Here is a 22,488-nt window from a genome sequence, read left to right as displayed (position 1 = left end):
AGGAGGAGGGAACCATTATTCTTTGAGCCTCTGTATACAAGGTGCTTGTACTATCTTATTTAATCCTCGTTACAACCTTTATGAGGTGTAGGAAGTATCATCCTCATTTTACAAATGAGAAAACTGAAGTGAAGGGGATGAAATGCCATATGCCACAAAGCCACTAAGTGGCATACCCAGGATTCAGACCTGAAAAGGCTGTTCTCTTTCTACCATATTTTTCATCTTTTGGTCACTGTGTGACTGCTACATTTAATCGTGCTTTTTCATTTAATCATCACTCAACTCTTCAAGGTAGATTTTATTACTCCCATTTTACAGGAGAGGAAACTGAGGCTGAGAGGTTAGGCTTCTTGTCCAGGGTATAGTGTAAGTAGGACAGAATCAGTTCTGCTGGACTCTTTCACCCTTACCTTTAGACAGTGTGCAGTGCTGCCTCCGTAGGCCTGGGATTACCACACGTCCTCTCCTGCTCACCTGCTCATGGGGACCAGCTTATGCTGTTTCCCAGATAAAGAGCCCTTTATCTGGTGTCTGAAGTTGTAGAGTGGCCAAGGTCAGAAGAAATCCTCTGGGCTACCCATGTCTCTGTGTCTAGTAGGAAGAGCACTAGATTAGGAATTCTGGCTTGGCCATGACTTTGGCTCTCTGAAAACTTGTGCCTCTTAGAGCCTCAGTTTTCTCGTCTGTAATTGGCCTTCAAAATGGGATATGCAAGGAAGAAAATAGCTGCGTTTTACTTTTCTGATTTCGTTTTAGTTAGTGTGTTTTATAATGAATTATAGTGGTTCGTATACATAATTTGGGCATGTATGGTCAGTTGTTCACTGATAGGATGCCACTGGTCTGTGAAGTGAGGGGTTTGAATATAGTGTGTTCCAGTGCCAATATTCTGTCCTAATTTACCAGAAAGGCCTCTTGCATTTGGGTTGAAACTTGGCAGTGTTAACAATGATATCCTTAGTTATCTTTCCCTGTTTCAAGTCTTTTCCCTAGTTGTAAGCTCTTCACCCCGGGTATGCTCTCTACTTCTCTGCAGTGCTGTGGTGCTTACAGTTTCCAGAAGTGTGTGCTGTATGTCACCGATTTCAGGAAGTAATCTGTGGAACTGGCAGAGTAGGCAGAGTAGTGGCCGTTTTTCAGTGTAGCAGGCAGGATCAGGAGCTCTCTTTGCGTTGAACTACAGTTGAAACAAAGTGCAAAGCCCTGACTATCTTTATGATCATGGAAACCTGGGGCCAGACTATTTTCAGGTCGTCTTTACCCTGAGATGTCAATAGCTATGTATTTCAACCTGGACCTTTACTACCTCTGGGTGGTAAAGATGTTTAACTCTCCCAAAAGAAACTAAAGAACCCAGGCAACACTAATCACTGCTCCCTTCCTTTGGGATAAACCCCCAGAGGTCTGTTTCTCCTTCTGAGGAGGCTCTGCCTTTCGTCCGCCCTCCTCCCCTGCCAGGGTTCCATGCTCCTCTGTGGAAGGTACACACAGTGCTCTTACTTGCCTTGCTTATGACCCTTTCTCCCCGTTCTTTCATAAATACTGTCCTTCTCATCATCTTTGAGAGAGTTCTAGTTAGTTATTTACCAAAAATGGTATAATAGCTGTCATAGTTCCTAATGGTAAGACATCTGGTAAAATTGATAGAATCAATTCAGTTAAATGTAATAAAACACTATTGAATGTGCTTTGGAGAAAGGAAAAAATGCTGCCAATTCATCTGTGACACACCACCAACTGTAAGATGCATCCTGATTTCAGATATTAAAATGGGAAAAATGTTTTAGAATCTATGAAAAATAGTAACTTCCTTTCCTACTTAGCTCTCAAGCAGGAAAGCAAAAATTGGATAGACTTGGAATGCCAGGGGATAGCTGAGAGCCTTACAGAGTGAGCAAATATGGAAGCCAAAGGTAACTGCGATGTAGCAGCTGGCAGGGACTGTACGAGTGTCTTCTAAAATAAATCCTCTTACCAGGGTGTGGCTGGAATCAGTCCTAATTGTCGCTGAAGAAGTTGGGAGGGCTAGTTGCCTGTTGCCTAAAGAGACTGGAGGAATCAATAAATGTTTAAATTCCTTTAATTAATTCCTTTAATTCAAGTAGATGAGCGCCTACTATGTGCAAGGAGGTGTGGTAGATAAAGTCAATGAATTTTTTAAAGTTTGTACTTTTCAAGAATAGCTTAATTTCTTCCCTAAAATGTAACTAAATAGTTAATTCTATCGTTAGATAAACCTATTCAATTTAGTGGTAGTTCTGCAACGTCAGTTCTTGCAGAAAAATAAAACAGTCATCCAGCTCCCACATCCGTCTTTATCCATATCCGTAGGTTTAAGAAGCATACCATTCCCTGTGGAAAAAGAAGTGATGTTATATAGCTTTTCTACTCGGCAGAAGAACCTAATTTTGTGCATTACTTCTGGCTTTGGCTTGGCCATTTTCAAGCAATAATTATAGATCTGTTTATTGTTTATTGGGAAGAGTAAACTGTTCTGAAGAAATAAAATATGGATCTGAGTGAAGGAAATTAACTCCTAGATCATTTGCAGTTTTCCAGAAGTTCTATGACTTTATTAACCCTTGACAGTTTTGATACTTAAAAACATTGATTTCACTTACTTTCCTTAGCTCACTTCCCCCTCCAAGTATATAATACTTCTATATAATTGTTGTAGAAAATCTTATTCAGGTAGACTTTTGATCAGGCTTTCTTTGCTCTTATTTTTAATCTCTCTAAAATTATAAATGTTTATTTTGTAGGTATCATAGCTGCAAATGTTTTTGTATTCTGTTTATGGAGAGTACCTTCTCTCCAGAGGACAATGGTCAGATATTTCACATCCAATCCAGCCTCAAGTAAGTTTAACTTGTGTGGTTTTATTTTGAGGTAGAGATAATATGGAAGAAATATGCTTTATTTGAATTGAAATGCTATAAAAAAGATGAGTTCCTTGTCAACAATCGTAAGCAAAATCCAGAGGTTAGACTGTCAGCTCCTTGAGGACAGGATCTCATCTCTCTTATCGCCGTGACCCAGGTAGCCTTACTGTGCCTTGCACATAGTAGATATCTGAATGTTTTTTCAAGACTTAAGATCCATGATCACTACAAGTTTACTTTTTTTTTTTAAGATTTTATTTTTTTCCTTTTTTCTCCCCAAAGCCCCCCGGTACATAGTTGTATATTCTTAGTTGTGGGTCCTTCTACTTGTGGCATGTGGGACACCGCCTCAGCATGGCTTGATAAGCGGTACCATGTCCGCACCCAGGATTCGAACCAACGAAACACTGGGCCGCTTGCAGCAGAGCTCACGAACTTAACCACTCGGCCACGGGACCAGCCCACTACAAGTTTACTTTCTGAGGAAACTATTATGTATATACAACTCATATCTATAATTGAAATAATTTACCGATTCTTTTTTCTAACTAACATTTGATATAAGAACAAGTTAGTTTCATTTAACTGAGAATTTTTATTGGTTGTTTACTAAGTAGAAAAGAAACTTAAGACGGCTTCTTACCACTCTGAAAAATGCTTTTTTTTTGGTGTGTGTGTGTGAGGAAGATTCACTGTGAGCTAATATCTTTTGCCAGTCCTCCTCTTTTTGCTGAGGAAGATTGGCCCTGAGCTAACATCCATGCCCATCTTCCTCTATTTTATGTGGGATGCCTGCCACAGCATAGCTTGACAAGCAGTGCATAGGTCCGTACCCAGGATCTGAACCCGCGAACCCCAGGCTGCCAAAGCGGAATGTGCAAACTTAATTGCTGTGCCACCGGGCTAGCCCCCAGTGTTCCTCTTTTTGCTTGAGGAAGATTGTTGCTGAGCTCTCATCTTCCTCTATTTTATGTGGGATGCCTCCACAATGTGGCTTGATGAACGGTGCTGGGTCTGTGCCCCGAATCCAAACCTACAGACTCTGGGACACCAAAGTGAAGTGTGTGAACTTAACCACTACACCACCAGGCCAGCCCCTGAAAAATGCTATTTTAAACCATCTTATTTAAGCTTTTAATTGGCTCTGTTTTTGTTTCTCATTTTTGATTTGTTTCATGACAATGCTGAAAAAAGTTTAAAATAGATAATTTTTGCTGACTGTGTGTTCCACGATTACCAGACTTTTTTTCTTTCTCTTGTAGAGGTCCTTTGTTCTCCAATGTTGCTGTCAACATTCAGTCATTTCTCCTTGTTTCACATGGCAGCAAATATGTATGTTTTGTGGAGCTTCTCCTCCAGCATAGTGAACATTCTGGGTCAAGAGCAGTTCATGGCAGTGTACTTATCTGCAGGTAATCAGCTTTAACCTCAGGGCCTGTCGGAGTGTAAGCGCTCTCACCCATCTGGAGCAGGGACAAAAGGAGTGATGATAGCCACCTTGTGCACGCAGAAAACGCTCAGTACATACTTGTTTCTCTAATGGTCTGTAGAGGATACGACAGACTGATGGGGCTGTTGTCTTTCCTGCTTCTGATTCTGCTGATTCCCTCTGAGAAGAATGATTTAGGTATGTTTAGTTTTAAATTAAGCAGGATTTAAGGCAGGACAGGCGCTAGGTTTAGTGTAGAATGTAAGCACGTCGTTTTATCTTACTAGGCCTCAGTTCCCTTAGCTCAGGCCCACTGGAGATTTGCGGTTCCCAGGCTTCCCGGCTGTCTCAGTCATTTTGATCTTCGTTAAATAACCTTAAGTGCATTTCCCACAGTGTATTCAGTTCCAGAAAACATTAGATCAGAGCTATCCGGTAAGATTTTCAAGAATGAGTTCATTCTGTCTTTGTTGGAAGCATATATGTTGTTAGCATGGAACCATTTCAGTTGTGATCCTAGAGTTAGCAGCATTTCCTTATTTCGACTAGGAAATGGTAGACAGGCTTCCAGGTTCCTAGATGCTGCTAAATTGGCAATTAGTCAGTTAAATTTTACTTAGCTGTTTGTAAAATGTGCTTAATTAAAACCACAAAGTATAAAAATTCAATTCTAAAATCCCTTCATTTAGAAACAGTATGTCTGGAAGTTATGTTGTGGTGAAAAAAGCACTGAGCTTGGAGACAGAGGACTTAGGTTCAGAGCCTATTTCTGCTGCCAGCCGTGTGATGTTGCAGAAAAAAATATACCTCCTGAGGATAATACTACTTAGGGTTGTAGAAAGGATTAAATAGAAACCCCTATCACAGGGCCCGAGTGAGTACTTAGTGTTAAGTAAATAATCCTGTGCATCTAGTGCCTCAAAACTAGAAGCTGAGCACTCTTTGCCCTGTAAGATGAGTGTAGTTTTTTACCCCAAGCGCTAGTTAAGTTGCTGTAGGTTTACAGCGTCTGTTTCAGGTGCCATTAAGTCCTGCTCTATAGGAAGTTGCTTTTTAAAATGAGGCACACTTGGACCGGCCTGGTGGTGTAGTGGTTAAGTTCACATGCTCTGCTTCGGCTGCCTGGGGTTCGCCAGTTCAGATCCTGGGGTGCGGACCTAACACAGCTCATAAAGCCATGAGGGGCCGGCATCCACATATAAAATGGAGGAAGATGGGGACAGGCGTTAGCTCAGGGCCAGTCTTCCTCAGCAAAAAGAGGAGGATTGGCAGCAGATGTTAGCTCAGAGCTAATCTTCCTAAAAAAAGAAAAGAAAATGAGCCACATTCAGCTCAGATGACATTGGAGCCAAAGGGAACTGTAAAGGATCATCTAGTCTGGACCTGCAGCAGGATCGTTCGGCAAGCTGGGTAAAGTATAGATTCCCTGACCCCACGCTAGAGATTCTGATTCAGTGTTTGGAGTGCAGCCCAGAGGATTCCCAGACAGTTGGTGAGTTGGGAACTGGTTTATTTTCATCTTACAAATGAGGAAAATGATAACTGAGAGGTAAAGTGAATGACCTTACATTACTCAGCAAGTTGTACAGTAGATCACACTTTTCTTTCCCTATAAAATACCTGAAGAGATAAGGCAGGATAAGTATTCATGCCTGTACCTTGTAGGGACCCAGGTAGAAACCTGACATGTTAGTCTCTATGGGGTGGAGATCAGAAATAGAAACCATTTTTATACCTCACTAAAATTACTGAAATGTGACTTTTCTCAGGTGTTATTTCCACCTTTGTCAGTTATGTGTGTAAAGTTGCCACAGGAAGATATGGACCATCACTTGGTGCAGTAAGTATTTCTAACTTAAATTTTTTTAATTTAGTTTTTAACTTCATTTTGAAATAATTTTAGACTTAGAAAAAAGTTGCAGAATTAATACGAAGAGTTCCTATATACCCTTCACCCTATTGTTAGCTACAAAATGATAATACAATTATCAAAGCCAGGAAATTAACATTAAATAATGCTATTAACTAATCTATATCTAATTTATAATTTGTACATTTGTAAAGCCTTGTAAATTTCAGGCTATAACTTTTAACCATTGGTCATTTATATATACTTACTGGAACAGAGTACGTATCAAGAGAAGTAGTGAGAACAATGGGTGTCCAATCTCCAGTCTCCATCCAGAGAGCCTAATCTAGCATTGGAGAATTCGAACTAATTACAAATTTGAATCTGGTGCTGTATCCTCCTATTTAGTCAATATTTGAGTGTCTGCTACGCATATTAAACTACCTAGGCACTGTAATAGAGATAGGGATACAACCAGTGAACAAATGATCAAAATTCCTGCCCTCAGGAGCTATGTTCCAGATGCTTAAAAAAAAAAATTAAAAATGTGTTTTCTTTTGAGTTTAATGGCAGATTTCTAGGCACATGGAAATCTTTACGTAATGTTTCTTTAAAGGCTACACATTTGCTTTATACATGTTTAAATACTAATGCACTTAAATGCGTTCAGATAGGGAATTTCGTATTTTAAAAAAACTCTTAAAAGGTCCAATTTTGGAAAAGAATCCTTATGTAACATAATCACCCGTAATTATGTGTTCCTCAGATTTGTATATACATAATTTTCCTAATGAGGCCTATATCTTGTCCTGTGACCTACATTCTTTCTTAGCTTAAGCCTTCCTTTTTTCCCTCATGGAACGTTTGTTTTCTATATAAAATTTAGTTGTGATATAATTTAGATATTTCAAGTCCTATTCTTGATCTCATTTACCAACTAAGGACCTGTTATGTGAAGGCAATGAAGACCACTAGGATGAATCAGAAGTGGACTGCGACCTCCAGTCTAGTCTAGCTGGGGAGAAAACATTGCTCACACATCTAGTACACACTGAAAGGGCTGAGTCTTCTCTAGAGAACTTTGGGCCTTCTGAGGGTGGGGAGATTTTTCTATCAACTGAGAGGATCTGGGAGGGCATTTTATGTTATTCCCATTTTACAGATAAGAAACAACTCCAAGATGAACAGTGTGACAGCATGGTATTTGTAATTAGACTGGGTTTGAAGCTCAGCTCTGCTGCTTATCTGTGATTTCCAGGACATACTACTTAACTTCTCTGGACCTCACTTTCCCCATGTTAAAATGAGGATGACATGTCCTATTTATGATGTGCAATGCTAAGGGTGTTTAGAGTGCTTAGTATAGTAAGGAGCATGTAGTAAGAAATGTGGAAGTGATAGTTCCCATTCAGTCATCAAAATCTTATAGAGCCATGGCAGGATAAAATTATTATCCTCAAATACTTTCATTTATTCTTGGTTAAAATTAAAGCAAATTGTATCACCAGGTATAATGGTATTTTTAATGAGAAATCTGGGGGGAAAATGCTATTGACAGAATTGTGTTAGAAAATAAGTATTGGGGGCTGGCCCCATGGCCGAGTGGTTAAGTTCGCTCTCTCCGCTTCAGCGGCCCGGGGTTTCACCGATTTGGATCCTGGGCGCGGACATGGCACCAGGCCATGCTGAGGCGGCATCCCACATGCCACAACTAGAAGGACCCACAACTAAAAATACACAACTACGTACTGGGGGGCTTTGGGGAGAAAAAGGAAACATAAAATCTTAGAAAAAAAAGAAAGACAAAATAAGTATTGGTCTTACTGGCTTTGTCATATTCTTTGTTAAAAGATGAAAGAGACTTAAAGAATATTTGTCAATTACCATATTGGCACTAGCGGGCAGGAATACTGACTAGTTTTGGTAGGGATTTTGTTTGGTTAGAGCTATGCATATTCCAAATCTCATTTAAAAATTGAGTTTGTTACTAGTTACTGGCAGGAAGCTTTTCTCTAATATTCTGCTTTTCGAAAGTTTATCATCTGTGAAATGTAACCCTTAATCTTGAGGTGGCAAAGATCAATCAAATGTTGGTTGTAGGAAACAGCGTTTGTTAAAATTTTAGAGAAATCTTTTTCACTTGAAGTTGGAAATCGTTTATTATAGGCTGAATTTGCTCACCAATGTTATGATAACCTGCTTGCTATAACTTTGTTGATTTCACTGTCACTGACCTAACCTGTACATAGAGTGAATTCTCTTACTAAGTTAGGAAAGTGTCTTTCGTCTCTTCCTTACAGGGTTGTAAGTTAAATAAAATGGTCACTAAAGCAGATTCGTTTGGAATTCCATTTTGATTTACCTATACTGTTTTGGAGTATATCTCTTTGTATCACTTTTTTAGTGGCTGCTCTAGGTATTGCGATATATATACATCACTTATCACAGGCTTTTGGTGGTGTCATTTTGCCAGTTTAAGTGAAGAGGACTGTACCTCTCTTTTTGTCTTTATACTCTCCCCCAAATTCTCATCTATTTGTCTTAAATATTTCCTCTACGTACATTTAGAAAACCAGTCACTGTTATAACTTTTGCTTCAACCGTTATACATAATTTAGAAAATTCCAAGGGAGAAGGAAAGCCTGTTGTGTTTATGCATAATTTTTCCTTTTTCCATTGTTCTTCCTTCCTGATGTTCTAAGATTCTTCCTTCTATCATTTTCTTTCTGTTTAGAGAACTTTCTTTAGGCATTCTTTTAGGTAAGTCAGCTGGTGACAAATTCTCTAAGTTTTTCTTTGAGAATGTCTTGATTTCCCCTTTGTTTCTGAAGGATATTTTCACTGGATAAACTTCCACGCTGAGAGTTCTTTCAGCACTTGAAAAAGGTTGTGCCGTTTCTTTTTGGCCTCCGTGCTCTCTGAAGAAAAATCCCTTGTTGTTCTAATAGCTATAATACCTATATGGGGTGAGGAGTTGATTCTCTTACTGCTCTTAAGGCTTTTTTTCCCTTTTGTCTTTAATTTTCAGAAGTTTGACTGTATGTCTTGTCATAGATATCTGTGTGTTTTCTTGTTTGGCGTTTGCTCAGCTTCTTGAATCTAGGTTTATGTATTTTGGGAAATTTTCAGCCATTATTTCTTCAGATACTTTTTTTAGTTTCACCCTTTTTATTCTCTTCTTTTGGAACTCTGATGACATGATGTTAGATTGTCTGTTATAATCTCATGAGTCCCTGAAACTCTTAATTCTTTTAAGTCTGTTCTCTCTCTGTTGTCCAGATTGGGTAATTGCTGTTCTGTTTCATGTTCACTTATCATTTTCTATCTTTTCCATTCTGCTCGAGTCCATCCATTGAGTGTTTTTATTTAGGTTATTGTGTTTTTCAGTTCTAGAGTTTACATTGTTCTTGATATTTTCTCTGTCTTTGCTGAGCCTTTCTATCTCTGTGCTGTTTTCTCATTTGTTTCAAGTGTATTTGTGATTGCTCGTTAAAGCATTTTTATGATGACTGCTTTAAAATGCTTGTGAGATAATTCTAACATCTGTGTCATCTTGGTGTTGGTGTCTATTAATTGTCTTTTCTCATTCAAGTTGAGATTTTTCTGGTTCTTGGTATGATGAGTGATTTTTAAGTGAAACCTGGACATTTTAGATGTTATAAGACTTTGAATATTGTTTAAATCTACTTTTTAGCAGGCCCGTCTGATGAGCAAAGGGGGTACACTGACCATTACTGCCAGGTGAGGGTGGGAGTCCAGGTTCTCCACTCAGCCTCCTTTGACATTGGTGGGAAGAGGGCTCTTGTTACTGCAGGACAGGGCAGGGAGTTCTGGGAGTTCAGGCTTGCCAGTCAACCTCTGCTACTACCACTCTGGCTAGGAAGAGCAAGGGTACCTTGTCTCTCTGCTGCCCATGTGACCTCCTCTGACACCACCCTGTCGGGGTATTGGGATGCTTCATTAGAGTCTGCAAGGGTGGAAGTCTTTTTTGGTCCTTTGACTGGAGAGGGCAATTTTTGGGGGTGTAGACGTGTTTTCTCTGAGTTCATAGATGTTTCTGGGTTATGAGCCTCTCTAGAGCCCAGTCTGAGCTATATGAGGCTAAAAGAAAACCCAGGGAACTTACTGCTGTGTCGTTCCGTAGATCCCCAGGTTCCTAGTTAGTGTGCCTTCCTCTCTCAGGTTTTCAGAGTCTTATGTTTGTTTTACCTATATATATAGCCCAGGGATTTTAGCTGTACTTAGCTTAAGGGAAGCAGAAGGCCCCTTAGGGCAAATTCTTTTAAGTTCATAATGCAAAAAAAATCACACATAGAAATTGTTAATATGCTAGATATGAAAATTATATAGATATTGAAAATCGTTTACTGAGGAAATAAGTAAAAAGTTATATATGCATATTGATTACGAGTACACAGCCAGTGTACGTAGGAAATTATTGGTGGAGAATGAAAGACTTCATCTCTAACCAAGAAGGCAGGCCTCTGGGGTCTTCATGGGTCAAGATTCCCGACTCTCTGTGATTGCATCTGAAATATATATGAATGTGAGATCTTTCTGAGGAGAAAGGGCCCATTTTCATTATATTCTTAAAAGCCTCTAACTAGAAAAGATGAAAATAATGTCTCTCTTCATGGTGGTGGGCCCTAACATTTGTCAAAAAAGTGAGTTGCAGTTTATTCAGACACATGACTATGGTTAAATTTGCATAGATAAAGGTCCCTTTGAGAAAATTCTAGAAGGATAATGGAACTGCCTCCTATCTTTAAAATAATGTATAATAAATACAATTAGTTATAGTTACAAAGAAACTGGCTTTCCATAGGAATACACAGCTAACGAGGATTTTCTTTAATATTAAAATATCTGTAACAAGCACTTTAGATGGAAAATATAATCATCCATGGAGAAGTAATTTACAGGGACCTAACAGAATTTTAATCATCTTTCACATCAACTAATCAAATTATATTCGCTTCATTTTGCTAAAAGTGTTATTTTATTCTTTTCTCAGAAAATAAAGTTTCAACTTGATTTCTTCTGGGTTTTGTTGAGTTGACCTTTCTGGTTTTGTTTGAAAGTAAACCTAGGACTCTGAAGTTGCACCTGTGCTGTAAGGCCTGAAGGGTGATGGGCTGCTGTTCACTTTCAAATCTTAGTGACGTGGACATCTACTCTGCTTATATGCTGCTAGATTTTTGGGGCAGATGTTGAAGTTCCAGCCAGAATAAACCTTCCAGAATAAGTAGAAACGTGGACAGTGTAACATGCTTCACCCTAGAGGAACTGTGACCTACGAGTTTTGTGGGGAAAAAGCCAGCCAGCTTCTGAGGTGGTTCTGATACCCTTGAAAGTTGCTGTGACTCTTCTAGGACATGGAGTAGGGAACCAGGGAAAGGCTGAACAAATTCTGGTGGCTGTGTGCCTACATGTGTGTGTTTCCACAAAACCAGTGATCTCCCTGTTAAGGGAAGTCGGGATTTCAGAAGACCCTCGTGTGTTACAGACTTGCACAGAAGCCAGTTTGGTCCATATACAATAGCAGACAGTCACAGAATATGGAATTAAATACAGAATGTAGAATTATGACTCCTAACCCTCACTACAAAATTGGCAGTTACCACTGACGCCCAGCCTATCCCCTTTAGTATGTAGTTGAGGTTATTGTTTCCTTGTTGTTCTTTAACTTTTTCAGCTAAGCACTGGGTTATCTTTGTCCACTTACCTAACTCAGATCTTAAGTTCTCGTTCCACTGGATATTCTTGCTATCTTTCCATCTTGCAGTTAGCCCAGCCCATTCCTAGGAGTGCAACTTGAGCTGGTTTCCCTGTTTAGGCCAACTGGCAACTAGTTAGTAGGGGCTGGGGACATCTGGGATCCCTGGAACTCATCATACTTTTCTTGAAGTATCAGTAAACCTAAAATAATCCTGTATTCTGAAGCAACGCTTCACATAGAAGATGCTAAATAAACATTTGGTGATTAAGAGAAGTAGGCACTATTTTGCATAAATAACCTTTTTAAAATGAAAAAGTAGGAACCTTTCCTTTTAATTACAGTCAATTATAGGAGCACCTTTTAAGAATCCTTTTTCTCTTAGGTGTCTTTTTGTAACATCCTATTTTGAAATAGTTTAAATCTTACAGAAAAGTTGCAGGAATAGTATAAAGGACTCTCAAGTCTTAAAAAAAACAAACCCTCAGTTTTACTGAGGTATAATTGACATGCAAAAAAGTGCACATATCTTAAGTTTATAATTTGGTAAGTTTTGACATGTAGATACCCATGAAACCGTCACCACACTCAAGACGGTGAAAGTATTCATTGTCCCCAAAGGTTTCCTGGTGTCCCTCTGTAGCCTGTCTTTCCTGCTCCTCCACCCCATTCCTAGGCAACAACTTCTCTCCTTTCTGTCAAGGTAGATTCATTTGTACTTATTTTCTAGAGTTTTATATTAATAGAATCATACAGCATATACTCCTTTTTGTTCTGGCTTCCATTACTCTGTACAGTTATTTTAAAATTCATCCATGTGGTTGCGGTTTCAGTAATGTATTCCTTTATATGGGTGAATAATATTCCATTATATGGATATTCCATAATATGTATATCCATTCACTTGATGGACATTTGAATTGTTTCTAGTTTTGGCTGTTATAAAAAAGCTGCCACAAACATTTGTGTACAACTCTTTGTGTGGATGTATGCTTTCAATTCTCTTGGGTAAACACCAAGGAGTGGAATGACCAGATCATATGGTAAATACATATTTAACTTTTAAGGAACTGCCAAACTGTTTTCCACCGCGGTTATAGTATTGTACTTTCCCACCAGCAGTGTGTGAGATGCCGTTTCTCCACATCCTCACCAACACTTGGTACGGTCAGTCTTTTTAATTTGTAATAGGTGATATCTCGGTGTGGTTTTAATTTTCATTTTCCTAATGACTGATGATGTTGCTCATCTTTTTATGTGCTCATCTGCTATCCATATATCTTCTCTGAAATGTCTGTTCAGTCTTTTGCCTATTTTAAAAAATTTTTCTTTTGAGTTTTTCTTTATATATTCCGGATACAAGTCCTTTATTAGCTTTCTGTTATGCAGATATTTTCTTTTAGCCTGTATCTTATCTTTTCTCTTAACAGTGTCTTTTCAAAGAATGTAAATTTTTAATTTATATGAAGTCTGATTTATTACTTTGTTTTATTATGGATCATGCTTTTTGGTCTCATAATTATGAAATCTTTGCCTAATCTGAAGTCACAAAGAATTTTCTCCTAAAAGTTTTTACTATATGTTTTACATTTAGGTCTGTGTTTCACTTTGAAAACTGCAAAATACTCTTGAACCAGTCACCAGTCTTTTAAACATTTTGCAACATTTTACTTGTCATTTTCTCTATGTACCTGTGCTTTTTGTTTTCCAGCTCCGTTTGAGAGTAGGTTGCATACCTCATGCTCTTTTACCCATAAATACTTCAGTGTGTATTTCCTAGGAACACAAATATCCTTATATATCCCATGGTACAGTTACCAAATTCAAAAAATTTAATTGTTATACCAGTATATATCGGTACCATATATTATACCAATATATACCAATACTTTAATCTATAGAACATATTCTAGTTCCGTCAGTTGTCCTAATAATGTTCTTTGTAGCTATTGTACTGCATTTAGTTGTCGTGTCTTTTTGGTCTTCTAAAAGCTGACACATTTCCACAGCCTTTTTTTGAAATGGAGCTATAGCTGACATAACATTATATTAGTTTCAGGTGTACAACATAATGATTCAATATTTGTGTATATTGTGAAATGATCACCACAAGAAGTCTACTTAACATCTGTGACTATACCAAGTTACAAAATTTTTTTTCCTTTGTGATGAGAACTTTTACAATCTGCTCTCTTGGGGCCAGCTCCATGGCCGAGTGGTTAAGTTCGCACGCTTCGCTTCAGCGGCCCAGGGTTTCACCGGTTCAGATCCTGGACATGGACATGGCACCACTCATCAGGCCATGCTGAGGCAGTGTCCCACATGCCATAACTAGAAGGACCCACAACTAAGATATACAACTATGTAGCAAGGGACTTTGGGGAGAAAAAGGAAAAATAAAATCTTTAAAAAAAAAAAAAAAAAAAAAAAAAGATCTGCTCTCTTAGCAACTTTCAAATATGCAACACAGTATTAGCTATGATGACCATGCTGTACATTACAACCCCGGGACTTATTTGTGACTGGAAGTTTGTACCTTTTGACCCCTTTCATCCATTTCGCCCCCTTCCTCTGGTAACCACGAATCTGCTCTCTGTATATATGAGCTTGTTTCTTATTTTGTTTTTTAGATTGCACACATAAGTGAGATCATACAGTAGTAGCCTTTCTCTGTCTAGCTTGTTTCACTTAGCATAATGCCCTCAAGGTCCATCCATGTTGTCGCAAATGGCAAGATTTTCTTCCCTTTTGTGGCTGAATAATATCTCATGTATATGTATATCTAGCACATTTTCTTTATCCATTCATCCATCATTGGACACTTAGGTTGTTTCCCTATCTTGGCTATTTTTAATAATGCTGCAGTGACCATGGGGATGCATATATCTTTTTGAGTTAGTGTTTTCATTTTCTTTGGATAAATACCTATAAGTGGAATTACTGGGTCATGGGATAGTTCTATTTTTAATTTTTTGAGGAAGCTCCATACTGTTTTCTGTAGTGACTGCACCAATTTACATTCCTATCAATAGTGCACAAAGGCTCCCTTTCCTCCACATCCTCACCAACACTTATGTCTTGTCTTTTTGACAGTAGCCATTCTAACGTGTGTGAGTTGATACCTCATTGTGGTTTTGATTTGCATTTCCCTGACAATTAGTGATGTTGAGCACTTTTTGATATTAAACCCTTGCCAGATAGGATTTGCAAATATTTTCTCCCCATTGGTAAGTTGCCTTTTCATTTTGTTGATGGTTTCCTTTGCTGTGCAGAAGCATTTTAGTTTGATGTAGTCCCACTTGTTTATTTTTGCTTTTGTTGCCTTCACTTTTGGACAGCGTCCGCCCCCCCGCGCCCCGCCCCCAATGGCATTAACAGTTTTGAACAATTCAGGCCAGTTTTATAGAATCTGTTTCCTCACGATTAGATTCTGATTGTGTATTTTTGACTGGAATGCTGCATGAGTGATGTTCTGTCCTTCTCAGGTATCGCAGCTGGAGGTACATGATACTACGTGTTTCCCTCTTGTCCATTTGATGTCTAGTTAGGGTGTTATCCAGCTTCTCTATTGTAAAATTATTTTTCCTTTTCTTTTTAAAATTAATAGGTAATTTCTGAGAAGATAATTTGGGATTATGTAAATATCTTGATACTCTGTTCATCAACCCCCCTCTCCTACCCAGAAATAGCATCCATTGATTGATTATCCTGGCTTGCATCCATTTCTTCTGTGATGGTGGTTGTTGGGTGAAGATGTACGTTTAATTAGCGCCCTCTGATGTTAAGATCTTCCATAACCGTGTCTCACTTATTAAAACTAGGAAACTAACATTGGTACATTACTGTTAACTGCAGACCATATTTGGATTTCCCCAGCTTTTCCATGATGTTCTTTTTTTGTTTCAGGATACTACACTGCATTTAATTGTCACATCTTTTTAGTATCCTACAGTCTGTGATGGTTTCTCAGTCTTTCCTTGTCTTTCATGACCTTGATACATTTGAAGAGTAGTGGGAAGATATTTTGTAGAATGTCTCTCATGGGAGTTTTATTATTTTTAATAATTGATTAAGATTTGTCTCTCCTAAGAATTTTGGTAGAAGACAAGCTAACCTAAAGCGACTGCCTCCCTTTGCTCTATGGCAGGTCTCCAACCACACTCAGCCTCTTTGCATTCCTCCACCTTACTGTACTCTGGCCTCCAGGCTTGGTTCAAGCTGCTTTTCTACCTAGGACACTTTTCCCATCTCCTCCCATTTTATCTGGCCAAGCCCTGGTCACCCTTCTATGCAAAGCTTGATGTCGTTTATTAACCCTGAGTTCTCCCTTCTGTGTGCCGCCATAGCATGCTCTACTTCACCTTCATAGCTGATCATATTTTGTTGTTTTTACCTGTTTGTGTCTTTCCTGCACTCTGTAAGCGCCGTTAAGCAGGGTCTGTTGGTTTTGTTCCCATCTATATCCCCAACATCTAGCATAATGCCTGGTATGTAGTAGCACTCAAGTGTTTGAATGAGTAATTATTGTGAGATTTAATGTGAATTTGAAATTATCCAATTTCTCAAGTATTCTGCCATCTACAGGAATTGGGAACATGTCTAACATTAAGAGATGTTAGGTAAATTAGCATAATTTATGCAGGAGATGTTTCATAGCCATTATGAATTGAAATTATGAAGATTACATAGCAGCCTGGAAAAACACATGGTAAAAGAAAAAACTATACAGCAATTATAATTTCAACTATAACAAGAAATGGTTGACTTATTGATCATAAGGTTGTGAGGTTTCGATTTTTATTCTCTAATGCGAGGTTGTTGAGGGAAGTGCCTCTCAAGCAGGTGGGTGCATGTGTGTCCCTGGGAGGATACTGTGAGGCAGGTCATGCGGAGCCATGGGATAAACATGGCATGCCTTCCTGGAGCAGAACATTTGCTCAAAGCTTTTAAGGAAAATGTTTAGTTTTATTATGAAGTAGTATGCAAATTTCACATGATTTTTTTAAGGTAAAGTATTATACTTGGAAGAAATTCTATGCATGTGGGTTTCTTTGGGCAAATTCATGCTCACTCACTCTGTTTGGGGGAGCTTTGTTGAAGTTTGAGAAGTTCTTTTATGTCATTAAATGCAGTGATGCATGTGACACGTTTAACACCCCGCTCCGCCTCCCGTGCAGTTCATGAAGCTCTCCCAGGCTGGTGGTTGCGCATCTGATTGTCTTGGTTAATCCTTTCCAGGTGGTTCCTATGTGAGGGACTTGGAGTGCCTTTGCCTGATATTTTGTACGTTAGTAACTGAAAGCTTGTTCTAAGCTTTGTGCTCACCTAGAAATTTGTGGCTTATAAACTTCCTGGAAAAAGTATTGCTACTTTAGACGTTGCAGTCACTAAGCATTTGCACGTTGAGAGTGTCACCTTTTCACTGGTGTGTTACTTTGCAGTCGGGTGCCATCATGACCGTCCTTGCAGCTGTGTGCACGAAGATCCCAGACGGGAGGCTGGCCATTATCTTCCTGCCGATGTTCACGTTCACGGCGGGGAATGTGAGTACTTTTCTGAGGCGAAGTGCTGGGGTCAGGGATGAGGCTTTTACGTTGACTGAATTCTTGCCCTTAAATTAGAAATGTCCATGCTGGAGGAATCAAAGTCGTACTAGTTCTTTTCTTTTTTGCTGGCTTTCAGGCCCTAAAAGCCATTATTGCCATGGATACAGCAGGAATGATCCTGGGATGGAAATTTTTTGATCATGCAGCACATCTTGGGGGAGCTCTCTTTGGAATGTAAGTTTGAGTGTACTTGATGGCTACACTGCTTTCTGGGGTCATTTCCCTACCCTGCCCCTAAGGAAGGCACAGTAATGCAGTTAGCTCTGTGATCGAAGTGGGGCCGGGAGGGGGTTGGGAGGGCGAGGGAACCTCAGCATGGTTTGCCTTGGCCCTGCCCAGTTTCACCGTGTGGGGTGGGACGTGAGAATATCAGCCCGCCCCTGCGTCGGTCATTTGTAGGGAGAGACCATCTGCCTTTACCCTACCCTCAACCTCAAGTCACCCCAACTCCTGAACTGTCGTGATCGCTAGCCCCTCTTGGAGGCTGTTCCCCAGCCTCCCCAGTCTGTGGTGTCGTCTTCTTTCCCACTCTCAGGCCTCCTCTCCCCTGCCCCCCTCCCCCCGCTACCACTGACCTCCATCTCCCCGTTGCTGGACAGGCACACTGAGTGGGTGGAGTTGTTCCTCTGCCTGCGGTGAGAGGGTGGGTGCATGCTGTGTGACCGAGGAGAGGCCAGGGATCGTCAACCAGTGTTGCCCACTTACTGAGCATCTGCTGTGTGGCAGGCTCTGAGCTAGTCCTTACATTATACTCTTATTACCCCCATTTTACTGACGGGAAACTGAGGCTCAGAAGTGATCTTCCCCAGGTCAGATAGCTCTTAAGCAGCACAGCAGAGATTTAAACCCAGACCCAAAGCCTTCCCACCCTTGTCACATCATATTGAGTACAATTGCCTTGTAGTCACAGGATCTTCCATTTGTGCTTCCGACAGTGGACTTTTGCGTAGAACATAGTAGTTCTGTAGTGACTCTGTCATCTGTCTGATGTGCTGGATCCCGAATGGCCTGTCTTTTCTTGCATAAATGTTGCCCTTTGCCCTTACCTGCTTTTTAAAAACTTAGATTTTTCTACCTTTTTTTTTTTTTTGAGGAAGATTAGGCCTGAGCTAACTGCTGCCAATCCTCCTCTTTTTGCTGAGGAAGACTGGCCTTGAGCTAACATCCATGCCCATCTTCCTCCACTTTATATGTGGGACACCTACCACAGCATAGCTTGCCAAGTGGTGCCATGTCCATACCTGGGATCCGAACCGGCAAACCCCGGGCTGCCAAAGCGGAACGTGCGAACTTAACCGCTGTGCCACCGGGCCAGCCCCTCTACCTTTTTTTTAAATTAAAAAACTTACCCTAAGTGGAGCAGTTTTGCCCAGTAGGCGGTAGAACTAAATGCTATTATGCCATTTATAATTTTCAGTGATGATTAAAGAATAGCATATGTGAGTTCTAGCTTTAATAGCAACACATTATAAATAGTCAAAACTGACCTGATATTACAGTGTGAGAAAAATAAAGACTTTTACAAAAAAGCGTTCTGTTTTATGAACTCTAAATTTATCTGGATCCCTCCATGTATACTTAAAGGATCTTCTCCCCAGCAGGTTTTTATTCTTCTGAACTATAATTAGGTGACCTTTTTCCATTCTGAAAATAATTGGATCAAATGCATTTTAAAGTCCAGGATCTGAAAAGCAGAGGAATCCTTTCTCTTTGCTGTTTCTAATTTCAACTCCTTTCATTTACTAGATCTTAGTCGTGTCCAGAATTCGTCTTTTCTAACATCTTTAATCTAGATTTAGAAATGTTTCCTAATGGTGAAGATTCCATCAGTGTCCTGCACATTTCCTTGACTTCGTCCTTCCCCGGACTTGATGGTCCTCGCCTGGTGCTGTTGCAGTGATCGTCCGCGTACATGGGATGTGTGCTGTGTGCCTGAGCTGAGGGCTCGTTTAATGCTCTCACACTCTGGGGAGGTATTCCATTGTACAGAAAGGAGACTGCTTAAAGCAGGGAGCTTGTGCAAGGTCTCACAGCTCGTCACCGCAAAGGGCGAGTTTCAGACTGAGCTCTAGACTGTGAGGCTGCTGCTGCTGAAAGGATACCCCAGAAATGGGTCATTTTGAAGTGTTTTTCTAATTTTAATTTAGCCAAATGACCGATTACATTTAAACTTACAAGTGTAATCAGAATAATGTACCTGCAAGATTTAAAATATTTGACTCTTTTGGGGCCGGTCCGGTGGCGCAGCGGTAAGTGCGCACATTCTGCTTCGGAGGCCCGGGGTTTGCCAGTTCGGATCCCGGGTGTGGACATGGCACCGCGTGGCAAAAGCCATGCTGTGGTAGGCATCCCACGTATAAAGTAGAGGAAGGTGGGCACGGATGTTAGCTCAGGGCCAGTCTTCCTCAGCAAAAAGAGGAGGATTGGCAGGTGTTAGCTCAGGGCTGATTTTCCTCAAAGAAAAAAAAAGAAAAAAGGAAAAAGATAGAGTATTTGACTCTTTGCTTGAAATAAGTAGGTTACAAAGATTTGGGAAGACACTCTGTTAGTGGGGAGTTCCTGACAAGTGATTCATTTCTGGCAAGAATTTCACAATTGCATTTGGATCTTAGGGCGATCCCTTTTCTCTTGTTTAAGTTCACCACAGAATTTGACTCTAGGCCCAAAAGAATTTTGCTACATGCCTATTAATTGGCATGTTTTTTAAATGACCTTTTTTTCCTATAAATTCACTGATTATTTTATTTTTCACAATTTTAATGGTGACTATTTTCATGATCAGATTTTAACTATATTTAGTCAATATTAAGATTCAGGTACAATCCAAGCACTTTATAATAAGTACATACTCAGAACATTAAAAACATGTTAAAACATTAAAGTACTATTCTTTCTTCTTTTTTTTGAGGAAGATTAGTCCTGAGTTAACATGCACTGCCAATCCTCCTCTTTTTGCTGAGGAAGATTGGCCCTGAGCTAACGTCCATGCCCATCTTCCTCTACTTTATATGTGGGACGGCTGCCACAGCATGGCTTGCCAAGTGGTGCGTAGGTCCATGCCGGGATCCGAACTGGTGAACCCCTGGCTGCCCAGGTGGAATGTGTGAACTTAACTGCTGTGCCACCAGGCTGGCCCATAAAGTGCTGATACCAATCTAAGTCAGAGCATTTTTCAGTCAGGTGTCTGGGAGATGCAAAGATCAACAAAATCTGGTCTCTGTCTCAGGGAACATGAAATCTGTTTGGGGAAACCAGGGCAATAATAAAGGTTTCAACAATAAAAGCTTTCATTAACAGCCATTCCAGGTCAACTCCACCTCTTCCAGGAAGCCCTCCCAGCTTTCCCCCTGCCCAGGAAGGGAGGTAGGTGACCCTGAGTTGCATTTGCAGCCTGTGCTGCCCTCCGGTGGCTGCCTGGTCTTGCAGTCCCTGGGCCTGTGGGCTTCTCAAAGCCAGGCCCTTCTCATTTGTCACTCATTGTGTTCCTCAGCTTATAGTAGATGCTCCCTAGATGCTGCAGAGCAGTACACTGGTTAGAGCACGGTTTTGGAGTCAGATTTGGGTTCCAGTCTCAGTTTTGGTGACTCCTAGTTGTGCAGCCTGAGCAAGTTAAGTTCCTGAACCTCTCAGTGCTTCAGCTTCCTCAGCTTATTGCTTCTGGCTGCTTTTAGGCAGTTTTTAACAGGAGCATGGGGGTTAGAGCTTTATTTTAAAAGGTGGGAATTAGGATCAGCAGACCCCCTTTTGTGTAGCCAGGCGGAAGATGACAAGAAGCATTTAAACTCCTATAGCCATCATTAGTAAAGTCTAATTCTGACATTTCTTACACTTGACATAATAAAGAGAGTCCTGGTTTAGAATCATTTTGACCTGCAGGTGAGTCCTTGATCGACCGCTTAGAAGCTGTTAGCACATTGCACAAGTGACTTTCTCCCTGACTTGGTTCCTTGTGTCTGTAAATGGGAAAAGGGATGCTTAACTTGGGGTGTGTGTGTGTGTGTGTGTGGCGCTTACACGCTTCAGGGCAGTCACACAGGTTCCATCCTGCTTCCATCTTTTATGTACTCTGTATATTAAAGGTAAGTCAATGATCTACATTAAATAAATTCATCAGTTATTTTAATAAGCTAGATAGTAAATGACAGTGGCATTCAATTTTTAAAATGTCAACTTGATATCATGGTACTTAGCATTTGTATGTCATACTGTTTGAATGTCGGACCTGGTTTGTTTTTCTTTTCCCCAGATGGTATATCACTTATGGTCATGAACTCATTTGGAAGAACAGGGAGCCTTTAGTGAAAATCTGGCACGAAATGAGGACTAACGGCCCCAAAAAAGGAGGTGGCTCTAAGTAACACTGGGCTGGGACGATACTGGGCGTCTGGTCTGTGCTGCCTGAAGCCCAGGAACGCGTCGGCCCTGGAGTGACCACATCTTTGCTCCCGCCTGAAGACACCCAACAGCTAGCTTTCCAAGTGTTATAAACTATGTCCCCAGTACATGTCTTATAGAAGTGAATTATGACAAAGTTGTGAAATAAAGGTTTGTACCTCTAGTTTGTAAACTAGAGCGTGTGTGTCTCTTTTGAAGAGCACTAATGCTGCCGTGGAATCTTGCCGTCTGTTGTAACATTTGATGTAGTTTGAGCCGTGGACCTGGCGAGAGTGCACAGGGAGAGACTGACTGAAACCCAGAGCTGCGTGTTTTTTGTGTATTGGCCTCCCAGCATCTCTGCTGAGCATTCACTCTTACTTACCTCCCCTTTCCTTGGTTGGTTTGCAGGTAAAAGTTAAGAGTACCTGCTCCCTGGCATTGTCTGAATAACAGCTGCAGTATTTTCTAAATTTTCCTAAGAAAGGTAATGTTTTCTGGCAGTGAGTGGCATATACAAAAAGCTATTTTTAGGTTTTGCTTTCTAGGTTAAAATTGTAGCTAAATTAAGAGTTAGAAGGAAGTATCTTGGATAAATTCAGGCTTGAATCTGAGCCTAATTGCATCTT

General features: G+C 40.2%; 1 protein-coding gene across 4 annotated transcripts in view; it reads left to right on the top strand.

Annotated features, from left to right (window-relative positions):
- The window catches only part of PARL (presenilin associated rhomboid like), a 53,438-nt gene extending 31,386 nt beyond the window's left edge, over nt 1-22,052 (top strand). For 2 of the 4 annotated variants that reach the window (XM_070582445.1, XM_070582442.1), the window contains exons 5-10: nt 2,766-2,861; nt 4,148-4,297; nt 6,084-6,154; nt 17,321-17,422; nt 17,562-17,659; nt 21,732-22,052. In XM_070582445.1, coding sequence (XP_070438546.1) covers nt 2,766-2,861; nt 4,148-4,297; nt 6,084-6,154; nt 17,321-17,422; nt 17,562-17,659; nt 21,732-21,843 — 629 coding nt within the window. In that variant the 3' untranslated portion in view covers nt 21,844-22,052. The remainder of the gene's footprint in view (nt 1-2,765; nt 2,862-4,147; nt 4,298-6,083; nt 6,155-17,320; nt 17,423-17,561; nt 17,660-21,731) is intronic. The other 2 variants (XM_070582443.1, XM_070582444.1) reach the window with 2 other exon arrangements.
- The last annotated feature ends 436 nt before the right edge of the window (nt 22,053-22,488 follow it).

Source organism: Equus przewalskii, chromosome 18, assembly GCF_037783145.1.
Source record: "Equus przewalskii isolate Varuska chromosome 18, EquPr2, whole genome shotgun sequence".
NCBI lineage: Eukaryota > Metazoa > Chordata > Mammalia > Perissodactyla > Equidae > Equus > Equus przewalskii.
This window is presented reverse-complemented; position numbering and strand designations above follow the sequence as displayed.